We start from the raw sequence: 23,253 nt of genomic DNA on the forward strand, positions 1-23,253 counted from the left end.
GCATGTGCGGCTGGATAAGTAGAAATTGCGCAGTGCCTTATTCAGCAGTCGTGCTTGAAAGTGGGTGCATGAGAGGTCCTTAGTCATCACTCCACAGCCCCACCAGTACCTTGATCGGGTAAATCACCCAGCTTACTTGGGCGATAACATCAGTCCCTTGTGAAACAAGAAGACGGGAACCCACATAAGGAACACCACCATCAACAGACTGTGTGATCATTCTTAGAACTTCGTATGTGGTTCTGTGGCTTATACGGGTGATGTCATCGCTTTGAACTCCTGGTGTCGCGTGGACAGCAGCGAAAGAACTGTCGTACGGTGAACGCCCATGAGAGGACGGCAGAATGCCACGAGCTGGTATGATTGCACCCAGCTGCGATCTCCTCTTGAGGTATCTACCACTGTTGCTCACATACTGCTGCAGGTCCGGCATGCCTGACGTGCCGGGAAAAATGCCGCAAGTGCGATCGTGGTCGACCAAGCTGTGAACGTTGTATCTCCAAAGGGTTGGTATGCGGAGGATATCCAGAGCAGTTCAGATTTTGTGGTATCGCTAGTCGAGGAAAGTGGAAAGGGGCACGTATACCTGTCAGCAACAGAGCTTTGACCAGAGAACAGTCTTCCGCAACAGAAGGGCTATCGGACGGTGTCACAGGATCGACTTCGGTGGCTATGGCTGGAGACAGCCCGAGATCCCCCACTAAAGAATCATCTATCTCCGATGATTCCAACCAGCCGCTGGCAGAGCTTTCAGATGACATTAGCACAGTCCTCGTATTACCTCTCACTGAGAGGCTATTGACGCATTGTAAGACCATCCCTACTGGGAGCCGATGTTTTCGGGAAATGGAAACATTAACAGTGTCTCTTAGACGACAAAGTCATCTGTCCTCATCAGATTGCCGAGGTTGGGGATGATGACAACAACCCATATAGAGCATTTATCCTTCCTTTAGCACGGAAGCAGATCGGCCTGTTATATGCCGTTCTAGGATTATCTGCCTCCCATCTTGGCAGACTCATAGGGGACGAAGCAATGCACGAAGCTACCGCCGTGGAATATCGGCTGAAAGCAATACGCGCGTTGAGTGGGGAGATTCGAAAGAGTCAGCGGACGTCGCTGCGAGAAGAGGAACAGGACACAGTCCTCGCTATAATCCAACTTTTGCTACTCCACGATGTAAGCTCAACCAGTCGGAAGACCCAACATGGCTGTTGCTTCAAACACTGGATCTGATATACATGCAGATAAGCGAATCAGGGGTGTCTTCTCATGGGATCCATATCACAGGAGCCATGTCCGTATATAAACAATTGATTGCCGACGGGTTGAATGGCCGTCGACAGCGAGCGGTCTTCTTTCTAGGGAATTTGGCTTGGTTTGTCACCCGTGCCGCGAGCGTCCGTGCCGATCCTACTGACGGCTAACAACAGGCTTGACATCGTCCGAGCATTTGCTGGCGCCGAACGGATGTGCTTTTCCCAGGACGTCCGAGACCTGGTCGCATATGCATGCGATGACATGTTCGAGCAGGTCAATGGAGTCCCGCGTGAAATCTTTCTAATCATCGGCGATGCATTGGAAAAGTCAAAAGAGCACATGCTGGGCTGGCTATCATGGGATGAGTATCAACTTGCCTTGCACCTGGCCAAGCAGAAGCTCTATTCGTGGGACCCCCACTGCAGGACTTATCCCACATCGGATCCCTTATGGATGGCTATAGCAGAAGCCCACAAGTTTGCGTGTGTGTTGCGTATACTACGCTTGATGGATCCGCATAGACCAGCTCGCGACTCGGAGATACAGGAATGTGTAATAAAGATCCTCGACGCGACAGCGATGATCTCGTCCGATTGCTCAGTTATAGAGCTTGTCGTGTTACCTCTATTCATGGCCGGAGCGGACTGTCTGTCACCTCATTCGCGGTATTATATTCTGGGACGACTGCGCGAAATTGAGAGAAGGTCTGAGTTTCGGAACCCAGTACCGAACGACTTGTTGAAAAAGGTCTGGGATGCCCGGGCGGCTCAAAGTCCCGATGATGATACGAACATTTCATGGACGACCTTTGTAAGCTACCTCTCCCTGGGCCCCATTCATTCCAAGCTCACCGACGCATATAGACACAGGCTCCCGGGCTGGTGCGGCCACATGACTATCTTATACTCTGATCAACTGGGTAAACCTACTGCGTAGACGAGCCCGATCATTAGCAATATGGCACGCACTGGTTGTGTACTGTACAGATCTTGCTTGTGGGAGTGGTCATACTGGAACGTTCTTCAGACATCACTCACTGAAACAGTGAGAGCGTGCTGTAAATATGGTTTGATTGATGAGAAAATATCTAGCGCGATTGTGATCATCATAGAGAGATACCGATGTGGATATAGTCTGTCTCACTCCGCCCCAAGTTCTTTTGGCTGCTGGTTAGGATCCATACTTGTTTCTATCTTGCGTATGATTCGAGCAGGATTTCCTGCAACGAAATGGAACGGTGGTACACTCTACACAAAGAGCCATCAAGAGTCAGTGATTAGTCTTGTACTCGGAGTCGTGCTGATCCACGTGCCTTTGTTACAACAGCTCCAGCTCCCACAGTGCATCCACGCCCGATCGTGACCCCAGCGAGGATTATGACACTACCTCCGATCCATACATCATCTTCGATCTGCACTTCCTTGCCAGCTTCAGGGCCTTCAAGTCCATTCCTCACGGCGGGGTCCATGGGATGGATGGCGCCGTAGATAGAGACATTAGGACCAAAAAGCACCCTTTCACCGACTGTGACGAGGCAGGTGTCAAGCACGAGAAGGTTAAAGTTGAGGAATGTGCCTTTTCCCACTTTGAAGTTCAAGCCGTGATCGACAGAGATCGGAGGGTCCACGAATGGATCCGTCTCGGTGAAAAGCTTCTCGTCTTCCTGGGGATCGGAGAGGGCTGGGGGGAGAGGACGAGTGTCACCAACAATACTTTATGGTACCAAGTCAGCTTGATGATTCGTAGGAATGAACATTTTGACGAATGAGCTTGGTGCTTCTCACTCTCTCCATAGTTCCACCCTATGACGTCGAGATACCTGACCTGCTTGATTGAACTTGTCGCATGCTTCTTTGCATCGCTGGCGGTTGGCTTGCAGGTCTGCATCCCAGGCCCAGTAGAGCTCACCGTTGAGCATCTTCTGCCATTCTTTAGATGTTGCCATCTTGATAGAGAGTCAATTAAGTAATGTAGATGAGAAATGATTCGAGGTGCTTAGTCGAAGCGGAATGCTCAGACAAGCAAAGGGAAATGCTCTTTATAAGTTTTCCCATTTGGCATCCGTGAAGATGTTTGTGCTGATAGTTGACTCCCCAAGGGATCATGTTTGTTGTCATCCTTCACGATGATCCCTCTTCCTAGCCTGTACTAGATGGGTGAAACAGCCAGCTTGTGCTGGTACGACCCGGCCAGTTGGGCTACCTTCCCAATATGGCAGGTCCTCGCTTGGCAGCGCTTGCGGACGCCGTTGGTGTTTAAGTACTAAGTAATGTGAGTACAGAGGTGTAAGTAAGGTTAAATAGTAGTTACTATCGTAGATACTAAACTCCTTGAAGTCACAAAACAAGTCGAGGTAGTGGGTGGGGAATTCATTGTTGGGGGTGTTGATCCTCCGCACAGGCCATGAGATGTCCCCTCGTTCAACGTTCAACAAGACCCAAAAGCCAAGCCATGAAGGCGGGAAAATTTATTGTCATGATCAATTTTAGTCTTAGTTTTACTACGGAGTACTGAGTAACTAACTTACTAGGTTGATGACATACAGTAGACGCGTATGGGATGCTGGATGAGTTTCATTCATTTTGTTAATACGTCAGAAAATCTTTTAGGTCCGTAGTCCCTAGTTGGTACCTTGGTTGACAATCCCGACATGCCGGTCTGGTGGTATCTCTGTCATGTTTGGGAAAGCGTAACTGATTGTCAGTAATCAGGTATTGCAGATATTCAGTCCGACAAATTATATTGCTGAGTAGTTACTTTGTTGTAGCTAGACAACACCAAGTGGAACAGACCCGGGTAAGTATTCTGCCGTCTAAGACCGCCTTCTACTTTGGCCACCTCCTTCCACTGCATTGAACTGCTACCTTTTTTTCGCTGCTGCTGCTGCTGCCGCTGTTCATTGCTGGTAGTAAGATCAACTCTCTGTCATACATCACGCTTCATACCGATTTCCCACTCTCTTCTCATTCGTTATCTCATCTATTCTTCCTCTTCTTCCTCCGTTTCGTGTCCTGAGGTGTCGCTTCTGTGTTCCCTCTCCACGTCCTGTCTCCATTCTTGTCTTTCCTTCGCAACTCCACCTTTCCAGAAGGAAACCCAAAAAGCCAGACCCTCTTCTCCCCCCTTCCCCATATCTCGTCCATCTCTTTCAGCGCCAAATTGCGAAAAACAAAAATTACCCTGAAATTCTAAAATAAGATCCAAGATAAATTACCAAATTTCCAAGGTACGGTGAGTGTACCTACAAGACTAGGTACATTGAACAAGGTACGCCCTGCCCGCCCATTATGTGGTGCCAGCCATTGGAATTGCTCCCACACGCGCGCACACACACACACACACTTCACACACTCTTCCACTCCCCTCCCTCCTCCAAAACTGTGGCCACGCACTAAAGAAGGACGGGCCACCCTTTCGCCATTCCTCGGAAACTACTTTGAACCACGCACGTTGTAACGCCCTCCCTCCTTCTGTCTATGGTTCTCCGTCTCCAGGCTGTCATGTCATAGAATTAGACGGAAGTGCAGCGCTATCTTATTGTCTACTGTATCCATCTCTTGTTTGATCTGTCCCGAAGCTTTTACCCACCTGGTCCAGACCCTCCGACCTTGGTTTCTCTCTTACTTTCCTCGTGCCAAGCTAGCTCTGAGCCCTCTGACTTGACTTTCTGCTTACTTACTGCCTTTTGCCGCCCTCAGCCACCAGTTGTTGCTGCCTTCCCGAGTCTTCTCGCCTCTGCCGGGTACGCGCTCCCAGAACTCTCTCTCTCCCCCCGAACAGTACTACTGGGTCCCGTGACCTGCTTCCTCTCCCTCGCAATCTCTCGCCGGCCCTTTCCAACCACTGCTGTTCGGGACCCGGCCTCCATCCGCTTGTGAGTCGGCATTTTTAGTTATCCAGCCTTGTCGGTATGTACATCCATCCTATCTGTCCCTTTCCATTTTCCTTCTTGATATTTTCAAACCTATTCGATCCCCTTTTCACTACCTTTCCCACCATCATTCTCCCCCATTGCCCCCTCATTGCACGCTGAGGTGTGGTTGTTGCTTTGCTCGTGTCGCAGAGTGAAGCGCGACTCTCTGCCAGCTCTTGCACCAAGCTTGACGCGTCTGCCCCCTCCTCATCATCTCATCGACACTCATCGTCTCCCTCATTCGCGTTGATGGAGGTCATGATGACTTTGAGATCCCCATTCCCCTCGTCGCGGCTTGATGATGGCTCCCCAATCTTTGTGTCAATTTTTCTGATAGCTTGCTTCGCCTCGCAGATGGGTTGGTAAAACTACTCGACATGAATGCCTGGCCAGCCGACGCCTTGAACCTTCCGAACCATGACAATGGTGCTTTTCACCAGGCGACCATTGATCCTTCTCAGGCATTCCTCCAAGCCTCTCCCACTCCTGACCCGACCCAATACCAGCGCATGTTCAACGGCGTGCCTCGCAATGTCTCGCCTGGCTTCCACAACCCGAACCAGGTAATTCCTTCCAAGCGGCCACGGCCGGAGGATGGTATGTCAATGTCGCCAAGGCAAGCTCCTGGCGGCATTGCTGCCTCCCGTTCGCAAACCCCTCACCAGGTGCCGTTCCCTGGCTATCAAGGTGCTGCGAACGGCGCGCCGCAATTTCCCTCGCATCCCACTCCATATCAGCATCTCCAACAAGGAGCATCTCCGAATGTGACCCAGTCGCCTATCATGCAAGACTTCGATCAACATGGCATCCAAAGGATGGGAACTGCTTCCCCGAGCCCATTCACACCAGCAGGCCCTCAAGTAGGGACACACATGTCTCCGACGCAGTCGGATCATCCGAGCAGGGTGAATACACCCCAAAATAACACGTTCATGCCAGGGCAGCCGTTTCCACCGGGCATGGGTCCTCAATTTGCTCCCGCGCCTGCAATGACGACCGCCGGTGTGCAACCGCCAATGCAGGCTCATTTTGGTGGCATGCCACAAGGCTATCAACAAGCAATTGCCGCGCAGCAGCAACAACGTCTGCATGCCATGCAGATGCAACAACAAGGCCGTCCAATGGTAATGAATCCTGCCATGGCCGGGAGACCCATGGCAGCTGGGATGAACGCGATGGCGAACCCCCAGCAAATGGCAGCTATCAGGCAAATGCAGCAGACCATGGCGAAACCCATGAACCCGGAAGGATTCATGCGGTCCCTGCAGAAGTTCATGATGTCGCGCAATCTTGTTTTGGATCCTAACCCACATGTGTGTGGTCGTCCGATCAATCTTGTCCAACTTTACGCTACCGTCATGAAGCTTGGAGGGTCGAAGAAGATTACAGCCACCAATATGTGGCAAGTTATCGCCACACAGCTCCAATTTCCCCCGATGCAGGTCCCGATGGCTGCGCAAGAAATTCGGGAACATTACCAGCGGAACCTTGCAGCGTACGAACAAGCCTTCCTCAGTAACCAACAAAAGCAATATGCGGAGCAAATGCAGCAGTCGTCGTTGTCTCGGCAGCCTAGCGATCCTTCGGGCATGCAACTACAGTCGCCAGCGGGAAAGCCAGTTCAAGGCTTCGAAACTCCACAACAGATGGGGCACCCCTCCCCTGGTAGTGCTCCTGGTCCGAATAATGTACAACACAATGCTGCAAATGGCTTCGCAACTCCAACGCCGGTAAAAACACAGAGCAAACAACAGAACCAGCACCGCCTCAGCATATCGCGTCAATCCCAGCCGCCCCCAACGCCGCATGATTCTAGCACTCAAATCCCCGCGCAATCCCCTGCGCAGCGTGGCAAAGGCTCGATATCAGTTGTCGGTAAACCGGAGCCAGTAGATCAGCCTTCTAATATGCCTCTCAAACAGCCTATCGAAGATCCCTTCAAGCCAATGATGCTTCCTGAAAGCAACTTCCATGGTCCCATAGTGGTGGATGAGATGTATCAGATTGGAGAAGACATCACGAGGCTAAAGCCGAATCTTCCTGCTTTTGCTGAGCTTGGGGTCATCGACATTCACGCCCTTACCATGAGCATCAAGTCTGGGATTCATGCCGAGATGCGCGTGGCATTGGACACCCTCGCGTCCGTTTCGTCAGAGCCTGCAATTCAAGTCTCATTGGATAACTGTGACGACCTGGTAGAGAGCCTGATAGAGTGCGCAGAAGATCAAGCAGAGTTCCTTGCAGAACATTCTCCTGAGGTTTCGGACTCGATGCTTCTATCCTCATATGAGGAAGTGACTCGTGGTTGTCAGTCCGAATGGACATCTTTGGCCGACGTGCCTGAGTTCGGAAGCCTTGATTACGAATTAGATCGAGCTGTTGATAGGCTCATTTGCATAACGACTATACTGCGGAATTTTTCATTCTCAGATTCGAATTTTGCAATTCTGTCGACGCCTCCTGTTGTCCAATTCATGTCAACGATAATCCGGTACCTGGGTACTCGCAATATGCTGCTACGGACACACCAGAACACTTTGGATTTTATGAAGGACACTGTGACTTATTTGAGCAACGTTGCTCATACCATTCAGCTTCCCAGCAAGGAAGAAGCTCTGTGTCTCCTACATTTCCTTTTGTCGTTCGCCCCATTTCCGGGCCCAGTGATTGGTTCAGAAGGCATCATGTTCACATCATACAATCCGTCTGTACACAAGTACACTCCCGCGGCTGTTGACAGTCTGGCCAAGCTTCTGGCGCGGGATGAGCCAAATCGGACATTCTTCCGAGCCATCTTCTCTGGCGAGGGCAATTTGAATCAACAAGAACTGCTCACCCGTGCATTTGGCCTCGCGATATGTCCGATCCCTGATCAACCCCGCAAGCCGCTAGCCATTGCAGATCTCCGAAAGGTCTTCCTCATGCAAGGATTGTTGGCGGCCGACATTCTTTCAGGGTATGCAGATGGCCCTACTGCCAAAACGTGGCTCGAATCAGTGGACGGGTTTGCTATTCACCTTCTTCGACTGTCATGTCTTTTGAGCACTGAGCGTGTTCCTCCTCCTCCCCCCACCAACACCCGACAGTCTCATGCTGCAAGAGGTCAGGCTGATGAAGCTGAAGCATACCGCTCAATCATTAACCGAGGCCTGGCCATCCTTCGCCGGCTCGCAGAAAAGTCGAAGCTAGCAGATACCAATTCGACGGTGCATTTTCCCTCGGGAATCGTTCCTCGCAAGGAGAGTTTGCTAGGCGCGTTGCTAATGCCCAATATCGACCCGGGTGTTGTTCGGCAATTGCTCACCTACGCTCGACTTGCGGAGTGACAGGTTAGACTTTGAGCCAGGTTTCAAGCTACTTGCCTCGTGGCGAGAATCGCGTGCCTGGCACCAGCTTCAGTTATGCCCCCTGTTGATGTCTGCTTCTATCATGTCTTCTATTCAACTTTTTAGTAAACTATATCTGCATCAGCTTTGATCTTCCTCCTTGACCCCCTCCTCCTCATCTATTCAATTTTTCCTCGTTTGGCGCCGGTGGGAAGATTTCTGAAAGGCGTGACTTGACAATGTGTGTGTATCTTGTGTGATTTACCGCTGTACAATGTTCAATACCCTCGGGCGTCAAAAAAATGAACACAATCACCACCATATATAGTGTTTGAAGTGGGTCGGCCCAGGATCGACTCGAAGCGTAGCTCCGGGGAAAGCTGCGATTCCGTTGAGCGTGTACCTTGATGATGGAAGCACCGCCAGCGTAGGCGGTCTGTCCGCACGTACCACTCCAAAATACCGATGGTTCCAATCATGCCATAAAGTTTACTCTATAAATTCGAGTCAATACAAGAACAAGATAAACCCGAGTGATTCATCGAAAAAATTACTAAGTTATGTCACAAGAGACTAATGTGGAAACACCAAAGCCGTTCACATCATTGGACAGAGAATACAGTGGAGATCACAACGGAGACAGAAAACAGAGCACACACATCACGCCAGAAAATGACAAACAGAACAGCCAGAAGATAGCTCCGTAGTTCGCAACGGGTTAAAGGAGATGAAGCGGGAAATGCGAAAACGAAACACCTGGAGCAAGTACTATGAAGAGCGAGAAATAGTACACTGTGTAGTCGGATAACGAAGAGAAAGAAGAAGAGGAACTTGGTAGAGGAATAAATGTGAAATGATGAGAGGTGGTTCGACGATGATAAGTGTTAGGTGGTTATCTTTAGTTGACCGAGAAGAGAAGGGAAATTCCAACCATCATTAGCGGACTATTCGCATATAGCTCGCGCTTTTCCCCTTTGTGATAAATATTCTGCTTTTGAGTGCCATCTCTCTCCCACTCTTATCTTTGTAGTAGATTCTCGGTTCATGGAGACGGTGTTTGATTTGAATTTTTTGGTGATCTGTTTCTTTTGGATCCTTGCCGCTCCGGGGGTCGATGGGAGTTGCTTGTGATGTGATAGCGTGCTATTTAGTGCTGCTGTCGTTCTGGGCCAAGCAGTGGTGGACAAGGAGATATTGACATTCGTATTTTGAGGAAGAAGCGAGAAGGATCCAGAAACCGTTCTAAGATCATTCAATTGATAGGCTTAGAAGTTGCGCTCCGTCAGGAAACGCTCGATCTCCCGTTTCCGCCAGCCCTGAAATGATAGTTGCGTCAGTCCGATCCCTGGGTCCATGCTTGAGAAAGAATAACGGGTGCTGTGCCATACCTTGACGATGATGTGACCGTTGAGACGGTTAATTGTCACCTCGGGGCTCTTGGGGGCGCGCGGGTCGCCCGACTCCAGACCCAAGTACTGTGCCAGATCCGATCTCAACGCATCAAGATCACCCTCCGTCTTCTGCAACTTGGTTTCGCGCTTGGTGCCGCCGGCTTTGGTGTCGACGTATACAGGAAGGAGGTTGGAGGCGGTGCGACGAATGAAGTAGGGTAGGTTGGTGAGTTGCAGGTTAGCGGGCGGTTGCGGAGTCGTCGGCGTGCTCTCCTTGAGCGTCTGAGATTGACGGCGGTTCAGTTGAGCGATGAAGGTGCGACATTGCTGTGCGGAGGTGGAACGGACATTGAGACGCTGAGAGGAGCGGAGGGCTGGATGTCATGGGATGGGATCAGTATACATGCAATGCCTTTCTGGTTTATCTGGTGTGCCGGGCAGAAGCAATAGCTATGCATGCTTACTGTCCCCGATGCATGGAACTAGACGGAAAGCGCTGCGAACTTACGGGCAGAAGTCAGACTAGCGGAGGAAGACAGTGTGGAGTAAGAGCTACGGGGTCCCAGGGAGACCATGGACTGTGAGGCTTTGTGAAGGGTGAAAGGAACAGTAGTTGACTGCTTGCGAACAGCCGTGCACACCGGCAGAGACTGGAGGAAGGATGCCATCGAGATATTGGAGGGTGGGAAGAGGAGTTCGGCGGGTTTGAGGTATGAGTAGATAAGATCAGACAATAGAATCCAACCTGAGGAAGTTCGAGAATCAACCCAGCGGTAAATAAGAGAAGAAAGCGGGGAGAGGGATGAGGGACGAGAACATACGATCTCGAAGAAGATGAAGCAAAAGCGATGATTTTCTTGCTTCGGCGCGGAGACCTTTGGCTAGGCCCAGAAGAGACTAGCGCGTCAACCAGCCCTCCCGCCCACATTTTCGCCAGCGCAAAAGATGGACGCCGCACACTGACTCTGACTGTCTGCCTCAGTCTGTCTGTCTTGCCCAGCCAGAAGCCTCATTCGAGATCTTCTCGTTGTTGCTCCTTTATCTCCTCCACCCTTCTCCTCCTTTTTTTTTTCCTACCCCCCCCTCCCCCCTCCCCTCCCCCTCCCTCCTCCCCCCCCCACCACCACTCTCCAGCAGCTGCTGTTTCTCTATAACAATATGGCAGCCAACGTCCCTCCCTCCGCTGAGACCCTTCTCAGTGGTGCCGCCGCCCACCCTCCCAAGACCGCTGAAGAAATCGCCAACCAATATGACCTCCTCCCCAAGTTGATCCCCTACCTCGATCGCCACTTGGTTTTCCCTCTTCTCGAATTCAGCTCCGGCGGCCAGGATGACGAGCGGGAAACCATCCGTGCCAAGTATGAATTGCTCAAGCACACCAACATGACCGACTACGTCGCCAACCTCTGGAAGGAAATCAACAATTCCGACTCCATCCCCGAAGAGTTCATCAAGAAGCGTGAGGAGGTTCTCGCCAAGTTGCAACACTACCAGGATCAGAGCGCCAAGATCACCGAGCTCCTCCAGGATGAGAGCGTCGTGGGCAACCTGCGCAGCGACAAGGTCGCCAACTTGAAGTTCCTCGAGGAGCAGCACGGTGTCACGATCGAGATGGTCAACAGCCTCTACGACTATGGTCGTTTCCAGTACAGCTGCGGTAGCTACGGCAATGCTGCTGAGCTCCTCTACCAGTTCCGTGTCCTGTCCACCGACAACGACAAGGTTGCCTCCGCCACCTGGGGTAAGCTCGCCTCGGAGATTCTGACCACCAGCTGGGAGGGTGCGATGGAGGAGGTTCTGAAGGTCAAGGATTCCATTGAGACCCGTCTCTTCAACAACCCCCTGGGACAACTGCAGAACCGCTCCTGGTTGATCACCTGGTCCCTGTTCCCCTTCTTCAACTACGACCCCGCTCGCGATGTCTTGACCGACCTCTTCTTCTCCCCCGCCTACATCAACACCATCCAGACCAGCTGCCCCTGGATCCTGCGGTACCTCGCTGCCGCCGTCATCACCAACCGCAACCGCGCCCACAAGAGCAGCAGCGTCTACCAGAAGCAATTGAAGGATCTGATCCGGGTCGTTCGCCAGGAGGGCTACGAATACTCCGACCCCATCACCGACTTCGTCAAGGCGCTGTATGTTGATTTCGACTTCGAGGAGGCCCAGAAGAAGCTGGGTGAGGCCGAGGATGTGTTGCGGAGCGACTTCTTCCTCGTCTCTGCTGCCGATGCTTTCGTCGAGGCCGCCCGTCACCTCATCTCCGAGAGCTACTGCAAGATCCACCAGCGCATTGATATCAAGTACGTGCTACGAGAGAGCGGATATAAGAAATGATGTGACTAACCCGGAATGTAGGGACCTGTCCACCCGTTTGGGTCTGAACCAGGACGATGGTGAGAAGTGGATTGTCAACCTGATCCGCGACACCAGAGTCGATGCCAAGATCGACTACAAGGAGGGCACTGTTATCATGAACCACCCCCCTCAGTCGGTTTACCAGCAGGTTATTGAGAAGACCAAGGGTGCCTTCTTCCGGACACAAGTTCTGAGGTACGTTCGATCCGAGGAAACCCTTTGAAGTATATAGTCTAATGCATCCTATAGCGCGGCCGTTGCGAAATAAATGACAACCCTTCTTTGAAGTTTTCTCTGAAACAAGAATTTCGTCCTTTTACCCTTCTCTTAATGGTTCTTCATGTTAGTAGTATTTCCCGCCGAAGTGCGGCGGGCTTCCTGAAATGATGGGACCAAGCAGAGTGGCATCAGGCTGGCGTTCAGGTGGTCCACTTTTCATGTCTTTCTTCTTTTTTACCTCTTTTTGCTTATGTCTCTCTTCCCCATGAACCTGTCTATTTCCCCCCCTATGTATCTCTTTGTCGACATGCTTTCAGGTGAGCCTTTTTTTGGTGTGATGATCCACGCCCGACCTGGAAGAAAAGCAAAAAAACTAAAAGAAGTACTGTCGAAGTTTCCACCGTGACAACTTTTATCTTCTGTAAAGGATTGGCAATTCGGGGATCAAAGAAGGGACAGAGGGGACGCAGCCGATGACTGGTACACCGTACCAATCGCTCCTCAGCTTCTGTCTCGCTCATGATTGAATCTCCTGATGCCGGGGGAACAGCCCATTATTGCCTCCTGTGATTGGTTGGTCTATGCAGTTACGAATGATCTATAGAGATGATGGAATTGAATGTTGAATCTAGATCTATTTTTTTGGTTGTTCACTTCTTATTCTCATACAGTCAGAGCTCTGTCCACAAACCAACATCCCCACCTGACCCTAGGAATGTATAGTATACTACCTCACCCGCCTCCGACTCGACCCTAGCCCCCTCATGCGCTGTCGCCCACCCGTCTCACCATAACCATCAGTATAACTGACACCCCTCATCCACACAATCTCATTGATATACGACTCCTCCCCTTCTCTCCCCCCGGAACATCGAGCTGTCGGACTTGCCCCGCTGCTACTGCTGCAGCTGCTATAGCCATAGCTCCCATTAATGCTATCACCAGCCATACGAAGCGACTCCTGCCGTTCGTATTCCCTGGACATAGCCGCGAGGTCGTCAATCTGATCCTATACTTCTTGCGAAAAGAGTTATGATGGTCTTCCTCGGAAATTCTAGTGCTATTGTTTCCCGCTAGAGGCATGACGTACCCTCGTCAATGGTACGCCGGTGATGAGGTAGCCGTCTCGGCCCTGCAGAGGAATCTGTGATCAACACATGTACCGTAGTTGATTGTTGGGAACTGGGGTTTGGGGTTTTTGGCTTTGGATATTATGTATGTATTCGAGTTAAATTATGTGCGTTTTGGGAAGGGTAGACATGCTATATATATATATATATATATATGATGTATATATGTAGCATATATCAGTGGGAAAAGGTGAAGTATTGCTGGGTGGCACACCTGGTAGAGATACGGCCGCGCAGTTGCCGCTGGGCCCAGGAAGTACTGGATCTGGCTGAGGACGACGGAGCGCGAGAGACCGTAGCCGGGGAGCCAGTATTGTTGAGTTTCTTGGGGTGGCATTGTTGGTTCCTGGGGATTTGTGCGTGTATACTGGGTATGGTGTTTTGGCTGGGAGGTATATATGGGGTTTTTATGTATAGCCGTGAAGAACGAATGAGTTGCAAAAATTATTGTATGTTCCCAACGAGGAAAGCACACGCCTCCGTTGTATATTTGTAGGCAGGTCCCAATTCCTCGATCACGCAAGGGAAATATCGGTCGTTGCTAAGCTGGGTTGTAGCTAGCCCTGTCATGCATCTCTGGGCCTGTCTGCGTGAATGCTTCGCTTTCCTGCACCCCTTTGTATATACTTAACCTATGGGGCTATGGTTTCTACTACAGATAGGGTTCATGAAACAACAGATGTAGCAATCAATTCCCGAGAGTGAGAACTGCCATGCACGTATATGTTCTTAAGGCCACAAACCCGATAAATATATGGAGTAAATCAACAGAGAGAGAGAGAGAGAAAGAGAGAGAGAGGAAAAAGACAGCCCTACTATCACTGCTAAGCAGTCCCGTAGCGAACAGAAAAAGCAAGCCCGCCTCACTCCTTTCCATCCAACCACCACCGTCCTCTCCTACACCGTTTCTTCTGAACAGCGAGCCACCCCCCCCAAAAAGTGAGGCTGTGTCTGTCAAAGAAAACAGATCAACCTGGCGAACTTGACCCCCCACCAATCATAAGCTTATGCGTGGTGGGAATTGTTTCAGTTTATCCAAGTGGGATATTGCTTGTTTGACTTTTATGTTGCTGCAGTGTCAAAAATTATGCATGCAGTTCAGATGTGGTTGCGACAGGACGGTTATGCATGTACAGTACTGTGAATTGTGCTTTGGGATTCGGTGCCGTGGCTCCAGGAGTTTGATATTCGCTTCAGGTGGATTGTGGCATGGTGTAGGATTCGATTGGTAAGGGGATTTCTGGTGGATTGGGCCAGGCGCTTTTGGTCCCTGTGGGTGTACTATAGAAGTCTCGATAGCGATTGCATCTTCTGACGATGGCGTTCAGTGGACACAGATGAGGGGCAGTTGCTTTCCCTTTTACACTGGCGTCACCTGATATTGTTTTCAAACTATATTACTCGGGGTTTCTTGTAAGAAGTCGCTGTATGAACCAGGTATCTTAGCCTCTTACACTTGTCAAGATGTCCTCCTCGTCGTGATGCTGGTCGAAGCAGCACGGCAACGCCTAGGATCTGGATTACTCCATCTCTTTCATGCGGTGAGTCAAGCACGCGGTTTCTGGCAATCGAACGGCTGACCGCCTCATGGCTGTTTCAGATCCCAGCCATCCAGTGATCGAGCCAGCCATGAGGGGCTCCATTGCTCCTAAATGCAGGAATCTTGCAAGACGAATCAAGTTCAATTGTAGGTAGACTGTCAGCAAAAGAAGCTCACATGTGAGCGACACGACAAAGGGCCATAGGCAGATTGACACTTAAGACTCTTCAGACGTCAGGCTGCTCATCGAGCTTGCTAAGATTTCGTGGTCGAAGCGAAAGAAATGAACATTATTTATCGAAGAGTATAGATGGAGCTGCAGGCAGAAGGTAGAGTCATAGTACAGAGATCCAAATCAACATGCTGATGCGGAAGACAAACCTCTTGAGCTAGTACAATTCCCCAGCTCAAGAAGGGAAAATCAATATTCAGAATCACCAAAACGCTTCTTGCATTACTGTCTATGATCTTTTCGTGACTCATCCAGACAAAAGGCATACTTGCAGCAAAATATCATGCAAAGAATTGTTCCACAACCATTAGTTGCCCTCCGGGGGAACATATGGGTTCACAAGCATGTCGCTAAACCTGTTTCATGAATTAGCATCGACGTTCAATGTATCTGAGCTACTCGGACACTGCTGGGTCATCACATACTTCTCAAGCTTCTCCTTTCCTCTTACTTCCTCAACCAACAAAGGCATCCGGACAACATTGAAGTCCTCGTAGAGTTCCTCGATCTGCTCAAGGTACTTCTTCTGCATTTTTCTGCGTGCGTTACACTGTTCGCACGCACTGCTCTGCTTAGGGAATAACAGTTGGTTGACGACGATAGCATGGGTGTCGATGTTGTAGCTGGTCAACTCCTGGATCATGCGCTCGGTTTCGTACAGAGACAGGAACTCAGCGATGCAGACGCAGACGAAGGTGGTAAGGTCGGCATCCTTGAACTGGGAGTTCACCTCGCTAATCGTCTCCCGGAGAGACTCCATCTTCTGCAACAGCTCATCGATATTCTGACCGCCGGGCAAACCTCCACGGGAGCCCAGAATGGAGTTGAGCATAGGGCCAAACTGGGAGGACAGCTGCGACAGTTTCGCGAGAGCCTTCTCGAGGACGGTGGGGAATTGGAGGAAGCGGAGAGTGTGGCCGGTAGGCGCAGTGTCGAAAACGATAACCTCGTAGGACAGGGACTTGACTTGCTTCAAGACCTCAGCGAAGGACATGGCTTCGTCAACACCGGGGATCTAGTGAACCAATCGTTAACCAATGTAAGCTCCGTGATGCATGCGCGCAAACGCCATGGGGCGTGGAGCGTACGCTGAAAGCCAGATCCTGCATCATGCCGCCCACACCCATCCCGGACAAAGGATCATCTCCCTGGCCTTCACCACTAGCCAAAAGGTCCTGGATACTGCCATTGGGGTCGATCTCCATGGCGCTCAAATTGGTATAGCCATCGACCAGTCGAGCCTCCTTTCCAAACTTCTGTCCAAAGGCATCGCTCAGGTTGTGTGCGGGGTCGGTGGAGATAAGCAGAACGGACTTGCGGACTTTGGCCAGCTGAATCGCAAGCGAGCAGGAGGTCGTAGTCTTGCCGACACCTCCCTTACCACCGACGAAGATCCAGCGCAAGGTTTTCTGGTTGACGACCGACTGGAGCGTGGGCTCCATGAGGTCGTCGCTATGCACGACAGCGGAGGACATGGTAGGGGTCGAAAAGGGAAAAGATCAAGACTATGGTTTGGTTGTGTATCTTGTCTGGAGATCAGAGGAAAAAAGGAGTAAGCTTTAGTTAGCGCTTTACGACTTGCAGTGTTGACTTGGAGCTTGGACTTTACCACGTAACTTACGGGTTCCCCGCAGAGTCCTGAAACCTTCGGATAAGGCGGTCGGTGGGATTCGAGAAGTTTCGTAAGGAGAGCTGCGTCACCCCACGCTAGTAGTTGAGGTAGGTAATTGACAGGCAAGGTACTTCTATACAGCAACAATGGTGCGTGAAAGTCGTACAGCGCCAGAGACAGCAGGCGGTTCTTGTCTCAGCTCGTTTCAGCAGTTGCTCAAGCGGCACGTGCCACGTGCTACGTGCTAGAGCCATCATGGGTCATTTTACCTTGTCTTCTGCCTCAGGCGCCGCAACATCCCCGCGCAGCAAGTTATGTAGTCTGTATAGAGTTATCGGTCCCTATCGCTTCGAATCACCCTCCGCGCGACATGCAGCCCATCCCCTATTCAGACGCCTTCCGCAGAATGACACACCCCCTGAATGAGTCGGAGATTGGGTCCCTCTGCAACGGCTAGACCCTCTTTACTGGCACTTGATCATTCATACCCATGCTATCAAGTCGTGGAATTATTATAGATGGCATCAAAGCTGAGGTTCAAACTGCATAGATGTCTGGTGGGCCTACAGTTGGAGAAGAATGTGATTCCAAGTGTAGTTAGTGCATTGTGCATTAAATAGAGTAGCGCTGGCAAGCACGGAGCACCTCAGCACCTCATCACCACAACATCCTCCACGTAAATTAGGGCTCTACATGCCGTGGATCACATATTATATTGCTCATCCTACTCATGTTTCAGCATAAAGCAGAGAGGCCATGGACCTATGAGAAAGACTGCTAGTCTAGCTCTATCTCGCAATACCTGTATCTGTACCTGTACAGTACTTTTAAATCAGCCGGTCTGGTAGTGGTACAGTTTATGAGCGATGGTGTAGCTTGGACGTCGGTTGATAATATCCGACTGCATCATGATCTACCTCCTTCCAAGGTCAAATGGCAAAAGAATGCTTCGCGAATTTAGAGGTACAATCGTTGAATGATGGACCAGCCGTGATACCTTCCTATAGGCGGATTGCAAGATCCGGTGCTAGAGTAATTTCTAATACCTCCACCAGAGAATCCAATACAACCACTGGCTGCATCTTTGAACATCGTCTGACTAGGACCCACGTGTTTGCCCCCCAAAATAGTCTATGGAAAACAATCCGTGTCAATTGGTGTTGTTCCCACTTTGACACGGAATGCCTTGTGACTTATAGCCGAGTCTACCATACAATGTATGTAAGATGTATGAGTACTCGGTGAAACACGCGCCATGGATCTATCATGCATCCTGGGCTATCCGGCCTTGCTAGCTCATTTCTCCTTTGCATAAAATGCAGTTGCGTGCCTGTGCTCCGTTTGGGGGGGAAACTAAGGGGAATAAGCCTCCCGCACCTGGAGACCCGGCTCTGGGAGGGTGCCTGCCACCTGGAAAAGTCTAAAGTGGACACAACAAGAATGATTCTGAGCATGAACGGCCACAAAATATTCACAGCAAGAACTCGGAAAGCGATCGGCTTATCGACTATCAATTATCGACTATCGACTATCGATAGGTGTGTTCTGGCCGGCCCTTGTTGGGGCTCCATGTGGAGAGACACAATGAACTCCAAAACTTACTCCTCCTCCCAAGTCTTTCCTCCTCGGCATGGAAGGCTCACACCATCTGGCCGAGTCCGATCACCCATCCAGAGATTGGGGTGGCAATCCAATGAAGACCTCCTACCGAACCGGTTTCGATGCCAATGAGATACCGCGACAATTAAATCACGTGACGAAATCCACGGGACGAATGTTCCGGGGCATTGCGTCATCGAGGACGATCCAATCATGGAGGAGATGTGTCACTCAACGTCCCGAAGAAGATTCCCCCTGAAACCAGCAGAACAGGTTAAGTTGAAATTGGAGCCGGAGATGGAAGGGGAGAGGAGGGGACCCGGGGGAGGTGGTGGTGGTGTTGTGGAAGCATAACCTGCTTGAGCCAATCCTGAGCCCTGGGAAGAGGGCCGTCAATGAGCCATTCATCCATTCATGCCGGCGATTCATGTCACCCTCGACTGCAGTCTCGACCACTGAGTCGACGCAGATCCTGACCGCCCTGCAGCCGGACAAACATAGCGTCCGATTCATGATTCGTTCGCCTGGGCGGGGGCTCACAAACGGGCCCGTGAGTGGCTGAACTAAGGAAGCCAAGTGGGGCGGACTTTAGTTGGACATCGAAGGAAAAATTCCTGTCGTCGTCACCGTGATCTCATCCATTGCTGCCAAATCAAACCTCAAACCCCCCTTCTTCTGCTGCTGCTGCTAGCTGTTGCTGCTTCTGCTTCTGCCACAGTCACTGCAGTCAAGTCAGTCAGTTCTGACCTGCTTGTTGCACCTCGTAGTACGGAACTAGAATATAAAGAATATGTGGAAAGTGGTTGCACATCTTGTGCCTACCGCCCCCCAACCTATTTTCTACCCCTGGATAGCGAAGCAACATTCTTGTAACCCGAGGCCGAAACAGCGAGAAAGTGTAGGAAAAAGACCTTGTCCTCGGTTGTTAAACTCGCCAGTCTTTCCGCCGTCATTTTCAACGATCATGTCCACCCGGATTCCGCTCGTCACATTGGTTGAAAAGTGTTCCCGAGAGCCCACCATCTCCAAGACCCAAGTTCTTCTGTCCAAGTAAGGGCCAGCCAGCATTCGCCTGCATAATCATCCAGTCAATTTTTTTTTCCCTGGTCTAGTCAACTTTTTTCTTTCTTTTTTTCGGTTGGTCCTTTTTCCCTCTGGGTCCCCTTTTCTTCCCGTTGGCCATCAATAATCTATTCCGAAGGCTTTGGAAGAATCTGCCCGGAGACAGATACAGTAATAAAAAAAAGAGGGAAGGCAAAAAAAGGCTTCCAGAAAGAACGGCTGAGTAGATATAGATCCAAAAATCTGTAAGAATGATGGCCGCAAAAAGCAAGTATCCATTCAAAAAAAGGAGAGAATCTCCGAAAAGAAACAGATTATCTTCATTATTGGTGAGGGTTGCACTTTGGCTGGTACCCGTGGGCTTTTTGTAGTTCAGGGTTGCATGGTTCCGGGCGTGACATAATAATAAGACCGAAGAAAAAAAGAAAAATAGTCGAGTTCATTTTAGGCTAGGCTTAGCTCACGACATTCGACCGCCTCCCCTCCCTCCTTCCCTCCCCTCCCCTAAAACTAAAACTTCTCCGGGCCTGCCTACGTCACAACTTTTCTTTCTTCCCTTTCCACCTTCTACTCATACTACCACCATCAACTACTACTATTATCATCTTACTTACGCCAGTCCAGTGACCCTCCTCGGGTTGAACTACAGTACTTCCCATCCCCAATCTCTATTTCGCGACTGAACAACCGGACGACAACAAGTCGATTGACCAGAGAGTCGGCGTCAGGCCTTGCTTTCTCTTCTTTCTACCTGTATCTGTTATCCTTGTTCTAGTCGTCGCCATCTGTTCTGGTCTTTGCCACTTCATCCGCTCGCTCTTAGCCCTTATTTTTCTTTTATTTTTCTCCCTGCCCGTCCACCACCCGACCCCCCCCCCAAAAGTCACCTGCCGACTCCCTCGCTTTTAATATACCGACCACCACCCCCCTCAGAGACTATGTCTGCGGTCGTCGCTACGACAATTTCGACCAGCTTGCCGAATAATCCTTCGCATCGTAATTCATCACCAATGGACGCGAAAAAAGCTGGTATCGAGAGCGAAGGTGAGTCGAGTGTGCGTGTGTGTGTCATGATGGGTTTTGATCCTCCGTGTGCGCGTGTATTCGCAGTACCTTTACCTTTTGCCTTATGCAAAATCGCTATTGTACTCTGCATTTATCCCTATGCTCTCTTCTTGTTAAGTCTTGGCCTGTTTGGGCTTGGTTGTACGCCACTGTTCCTCAAATGTTTTGTTCAACGCCCTCGCCATCGGGATGACCTCACAATTGGCGTCATCGATGGCTATCGTTATCAGATCCCTCAGATCCCTACCCGTCCATGCGATGCGAACACAACTTCGTCGTTCGCATCCTAACCATCAATGTCATCATCACACCCCTGACCTATTGACTATCATCGTCGCGCTTTGGGCTTCATCTACCCTCTTGGCTGCATTACTGACGCGATCTTCCTTTGAGCGACAGACTCCCGGGCGCCGTCTTCGGATGTCAAAGACTCCAAGCCTGATGTAGATTCTCAAACCTCGTTGGCGCCTCCTCCGCGACCAGCCATAACAAGTGCTACTGATACCCCCGACTACTTCAACTCGGTTCATAATCCCTTCTCTCTGGAGCCCAATCCCTTCGAGCAGTCCTTCAGTGGCGGTGGTTCTGGCGAAACGCCAGGCAAATCCATACTTCCTCCTGTTGCAGCCCTCACTTCTCCTGCCCTGCCTGGCACTACCTCAGCCGGCGGTGGTTACGGCTGGTCCAACTCGTTGCGCTCTGGGCCTCTTAGCCCAGCCATGCTCGCCGGCCCGACCGGCCCCAATGATTACTTTGATAGCATTGGCCGGGGATTCCCTACTCCCAACGAATCCTCTCTCCGTACTGGCCTGACTCCTGGTGGAGGAGGCTCTATGTTCCCTGCCCCTAGTCCAAACTCCCAGGCACTCCTTCAACAGCTGCAAAGTGGTGGTGCGACGCCATCCACCATCGAGTTCCACCGGACTGCTTTGAATGCTGCGAAGAAGAATAGCCTTAATGGTCCCACATCTAATCCAGCCGTTGAATCCGACCCAGCATCACAGTCCTCCAGCATGGATATTAAACCAAGCCAGCCAGCGGGAGCCGACCCCTTTGGTCACCACGATGCTGCTGATGCCGCTAATGGACTGTTCATGCTAGCCAAGGGTGGACAGGCAAACCCTAACCAATTCCCGGTTGCAAACCAGACATCAATTCAGCCACAGAGCATTCAGTCCAATGAACAATCTCTTGACGCTGGCGCTGATAGACGAAACTCGCAGAACATTAATGGGTTGGCCCACGGCGGCCGGTCGTCAAGCGATGCCTCTGATATGCAAGGCGAACAAACGAAGCCTGCTGCCAAGGGTAAGGCTAAGAAGGCCACTGCTGCCAAGACAGGTGCCGCCGCGAACAACAGGCGCAAGGCTGAGGATGCACCCAAGGGAGCCAACAAGAAAGTTAAAACGAGTAACAGTGGTAGTACCGAACCTCCTTCGGATATCGGTGACTCGGATGATGATGAGGACGATATGAAGAAGAAGGGCACGGCAGACACGAAGAAGATGACTGATGAAGAGAAGAGAAAGAACTTCCTGGAAAGGAACAGGTGAGCTAGAATCTCTGGTATCCGTCATCCAATTCAACCGGCAATGCTAACAGGCAGCATCAGGGTCGCGGCACTGAAATGTCGTCAACGAAAGAAGCAGTGGCTCGCTAACCTTCAGGCTAAGGTTGAACTCTTCACTTCTGAGAACGATGCACTTACCGCCACTGTTACTCAGCTGCGGGAAGAGATTGTCAACCTCAAGACTCTATTGCTTGCGCATAAAGACTGCCCAGTCTCGCAAGCCCAGGGTCTCGGCCCTCTAATGATGAACGGCATGGCGACCGGATTTGATGCTCACCCATACAATATCCCAAGTCAAATGGGAATGCAAGGGCCGCCAATCCCTGCCCAGGGGCTCCGACGATAATGAGCCGTGTACACGATTGATTTTATTCTATGATTAGCTCTTGGACCGCACTAAACATTGCAGAGAGCACAGAGCAGATGCCATATCGGTGCCAGTCCAGCCCGGCTTCTTTCTAAGCTCTGTATTGTTGGCCATTTGTGTCCCATGCTTCTGTTTTATTCTTATATTTTCTTTCTTTCTTTTATTTGCTTCTACCTTTGCTTTGCTTTAAAAAGGGGTTTCTTCGGGGTTACCGGGGGCTTTTCTTTTTCATGGGTTAACGTTAGGGTTGTTTGGGATTGCTGCCTTTTTTAGCGTGTCTTACTAGGGAACAATGACATGGATGCTATTTCTATTTGAGACATCTACTTCTCAACAGACCACGCATTGGGTTGAATTGACTTGAATTGACTTGACTTGATTCCTGGTTCTCCCCTCGCCAACTACTCTCAAAGCAGCCAGCCATCTGTCTCCTGAGTTTGTACCTTTTTTGTAGTGTAGTTCTTATTCGCTCTGCTGGATACCTGCCAGGTGCAGGTCTAGCTGTATGATGATTGTGCTCTAGTAGCATGTCAGAAAGCGTACCGACTGACTATGAAAAACCCAATTTCATCATGAGTCAAGATATGCGTACTCCGTACTCCGTACTC

General features: G+C 50.6%; 7 protein-coding genes across 7 annotated transcripts; 4 read left to right on the forward strand and 3 right to left on the reverse strand.

Moving 5' to 3' along the window:
- The first annotated feature begins 98 nt into the window (after nt 1–98).
- On the forward strand, nt 99–2,625 carry ASPACDRAFT_110411 (Zn(II)2Cys6 transcription factor). Its single transcript, XM_020195476.1, has 7 exons — nt 99–357; nt 425–808; nt 873–1,180; nt 1,249–1,379; nt 1,435–2,071; nt 2,125–2,508; nt 2,574–2,625. Exons 1-6 carry the CDS (start codon nt 345–347, stop codon nt 2,170–2,172), a joined length of 1,521 nt encoding a protein of 506 aa, XP_020061494.1. The 5' UTR covers nt 99–344; the 3' UTR covers nt 2,173–2,508; nt 2,574–2,625.
- Nucleotides 2,401–3,206, reverse strand: ASPACDRAFT_49400 (sugar O-acetyltransferase; the record flags this gene model as incomplete). Its single annotated transcript, XM_020202245.1, has 3 exons — nt 2,401–2,508; nt 2,574–2,924; nt 3,063–3,206. 3 exons carry the CDS (start codon nt 3,204–3,206, stop codon nt 2,401–2,403), a joined length of 603 nt encoding a protein of 200 aa, XP_020061495.1.
- Nucleotides 3,207–5,551: 2,345 nt separating this feature from the next.
- On the forward strand, nt 5,552–8,500 carry ASPACDRAFT_21185 (putative ARID/BRIGHT domain protein (SWI1); the record flags this gene model as incomplete). The annotated part of the gene is made up of 1 exon (XM_020199007.1): nt 5,552–8,500. The coding sequence occupies one exon, from the start codon at nt 5,552–5,554 to the stop codon at nt 8,498–8,500; it is 2,949 nt and encodes a 982-aa protein (XP_020061496.1).
- A 1,265-nt stretch (nt 8,501–9,765) lies between these two features.
- Nucleotides 9,766–10,559, reverse strand: ASPACDRAFT_56550 (mitochondrial 54S ribosomal protein mL49; the record flags this gene model as incomplete). Its single annotated transcript, XM_020203140.1, has 3 exons — nt 9,766–9,816; nt 9,889–10,265; nt 10,400–10,559. The coding sequence occupies 3 exons, from the start codon at nt 10,557–10,559 to the stop codon at nt 9,766–9,768; spliced, it is 588 nt and encodes a 195-aa protein (XP_020061497.1).
- A 490-nt stretch (nt 10,560–11,049) lies between these two features.
- Nucleotides 11,050–12,472, forward strand: ASPACDRAFT_56551 (eukaryotic translation initiation factor 3 subunit E; the record flags this gene model as incomplete). The annotated part of the gene is made up of 2 exons (XM_020203141.1): nt 11,050–12,194; nt 12,250–12,472. The coding sequence occupies 2 exons, from the start codon at nt 11,050–11,052 to the stop codon at nt 12,470–12,472; spliced, it is 1,368 nt and encodes a 455-aa protein (XP_020061498.1).
- Nucleotides 12,473–15,292: 2,820 nt separating this feature from the next.
- Nucleotides 15,293–17,067, reverse strand: ASPACDRAFT_74679 (ArsA family ATPase). The gene is made up of 4 exons (XM_020204270.1): nt 16,980–17,067; nt 16,459–16,899; nt 15,796–16,385; nt 15,293–15,726 (listed from the first exon to the last, which is right to left on the reverse strand). Exons 2-4 carry the CDS (start codon nt 16,843–16,845, stop codon nt 15,678–15,680), a joined length of 1,026 nt encoding a protein of 341 aa, XP_020061499.1. The 5' UTR covers nt 16,846–16,899; nt 16,980–17,067; the 3' UTR covers nt 15,293–15,677.
- Nucleotides 17,068–20,221: 3,154 nt separating this feature from the next.
- Nucleotides 20,222–22,966, forward strand: atfA (bZIP transcription factor atfA). The gene is made up of 3 exons (XM_020204271.1): nt 20,222–20,687; nt 21,108–22,257; nt 22,321–22,966. The coding sequence occupies exons 1-3, from the start codon at nt 20,654–20,656 to the stop codon at nt 22,622–22,624; spliced, it is 1,488 nt and encodes a 495-aa protein (XP_020061500.1). The 5' UTR covers nt 20,222–20,653; the 3' UTR covers nt 22,625–22,966.
- The last annotated feature ends 287 nt before the right edge of the window (nt 22,967–23,253 follow it).

This window comes from Aspergillus aculeatus (assembly GCF_001890905.1).
Source record: "Aspergillus aculeatus ATCC 16872 unplaced genomic scaffold ASPACscaffold_1, whole genome shotgun sequence".
Taxonomy (NCBI): domain Eukaryota; kingdom Fungi; phylum Ascomycota; class Eurotiomycetes; order Eurotiales; family Aspergillaceae; genus Aspergillus; species Aspergillus aculeatus.